The sequence below is a fragment of the Entamoeba histolytica genome, genomic scaffold, assembly GCF_000208925.1.
Source record: "Entamoeba histolytica HM-1:IMSS scf_1104750516825 genomic scaffold, whole genome shotgun sequence".
NCBI lineage: Eukaryota > Evosea > Mastigamoebida > Endamoebidae > Entamoeba > Entamoeba histolytica.
The window spans coordinates 1-1,668 of NW_001915886.1; the positions used below are offsets into that span (position 1 = coordinate 1).

At 26.7% G+C, this 1,668-nt stretch overlaps 1 protein-coding gene across 1 annotated transcript; it reads right to left on the reverse strand.

Annotated features, from left to right (window-relative positions):
* Nucleotides 1-117: 117 nt before the first annotated feature.
* On the reverse strand, nucleotides 118-1,668 carry EHI_037340 (uncharacterized protein; the record flags this gene model as incomplete). The annotated part of the gene is made up of 1 exon (XM_001914522.1): nucleotides 118-1,668. A coding segment is annotated over one exon (1,551 nt), but the record flags the coding sequence as incomplete, so codon positions are not given.

Consider the following 1,668-nt stretch of genomic DNA (forward strand, 5'->3'; position numbering starts at 1 on the left):
ATAGATTGAGTGAAGTCAATTGACTATAATAATCAATATTATTTATCTTTTTTATTACCTATTTAAACAAATATTTTTAAAACCAGTTAATTAAAACTTTCATTTGGTTATTCGGTTTTAGCAAATAACACAACCTTCACAATTTTTATCTAATGTTATTTTTTGTCCATTAACTAAATCTGTCTTTCTTCTTTTAAGCTCAGCCTTAATCTCATCCTTACTCTTTTTTGTTGTTGATTTTTTCATAATACCTTCTATTATATCATTTGCTTGTTTAAGTTGTTTATATCCTTCAATTCGTACTTTATACCCCGTTTTCTTTTCATCATTTTCTGATTGAATCATTATGTCTAAATATTCATTTGACCCTGTAATTTTATCATTTAATGCTATTGCAGATAATGTGTTAATACATTCTACAATTTCTACTTCTTTATCATAACATTCCATCTGAATTTTGTAATAATCTTCTTCTAACTTTTTTAACATACTTTCTGCACTAGCCATTCCTTTTTTACCTTCATTATATCTCTCAAGTACTTCTTGTGCTGTTTGTTGTTCTTTCTCAATTACATAATCAAATCTATATTTCGAGTTTGCATGTCGTGTATAATGACAACCACATACATTACAATAATCATTATCAATGCAAGCACATCCATCTTTCACATCTCCTGCAATCCCACATGGATAATGACACGTTTTATTACATTTTAAACAATTAGTTACATATTCTCCTCGTTCTAAGTCAATCTTTTTTTGTACCGTTATGTTTACAGTAAAAGTAAAATTTTCATTATTTTTAACTTTATCCCGATTTAAATAGAATTGTTCATATATCTGTTTTATTTCATCCAATTTTGATAAACCATTGTTTAATGATGTTCTTAATCCTTCAAGCTGAACTTTAATACGTTCTCTTCTCTTCAACACTTCTCTAGATTTCTCTAATGATATTCTTGGTAGGTTTAGTAATTTTGTTATAAAGTCATCAAAGTTCTTCATACCTAATTTCCAAAACATTTGTGTAAATTCATCTTCTGTATTATCATCATAAATAGCTGAATTATTAAATTTTAAATACCACGGGTTATCTATTTCTGGAATAATTGTACTGAAAATGCATTCTTTTGATTGTAATGCATTTATAACTTGTGGTTTTTTACCATCACAAAATGTAAGCATCGCAATAAAATTCTTTTTCACATCTTTCCCAAATAAATCAATAATATTCCCGAATATATATTTTTGACTCGCTGTTAGTCTTACGTTACTTGATGGTGCAACAAAACAAATAGCATTTAAATCTAATACTTTTGTTTCAAATGCCTCTTTTATTTGTTTAGTAATTTCTATATCCCATGTAATTCCTCTTGTATCTCCAAATCCTGGTGTATCTATTATTTTGATTGGTGGTGTTCTTTTTGTTCTTTTAATATTATAAATTGTTACTTGACTTGTTTGACTTATAGATTGATCCTTATTCTGTTTTAAATTATCTTCATTTATAATTATATATCTAAAGTCGTCTGTTATTTTTATTCCATATAATGCATTTACAAAACTATTCAATAATGTAGTTTTTCCACTTCCTGTTTGACCAACAACTAGAATAGCAATAGCATCACTCTCATCTTTTTGATTAAATGGTTCATTTGGATATAAATA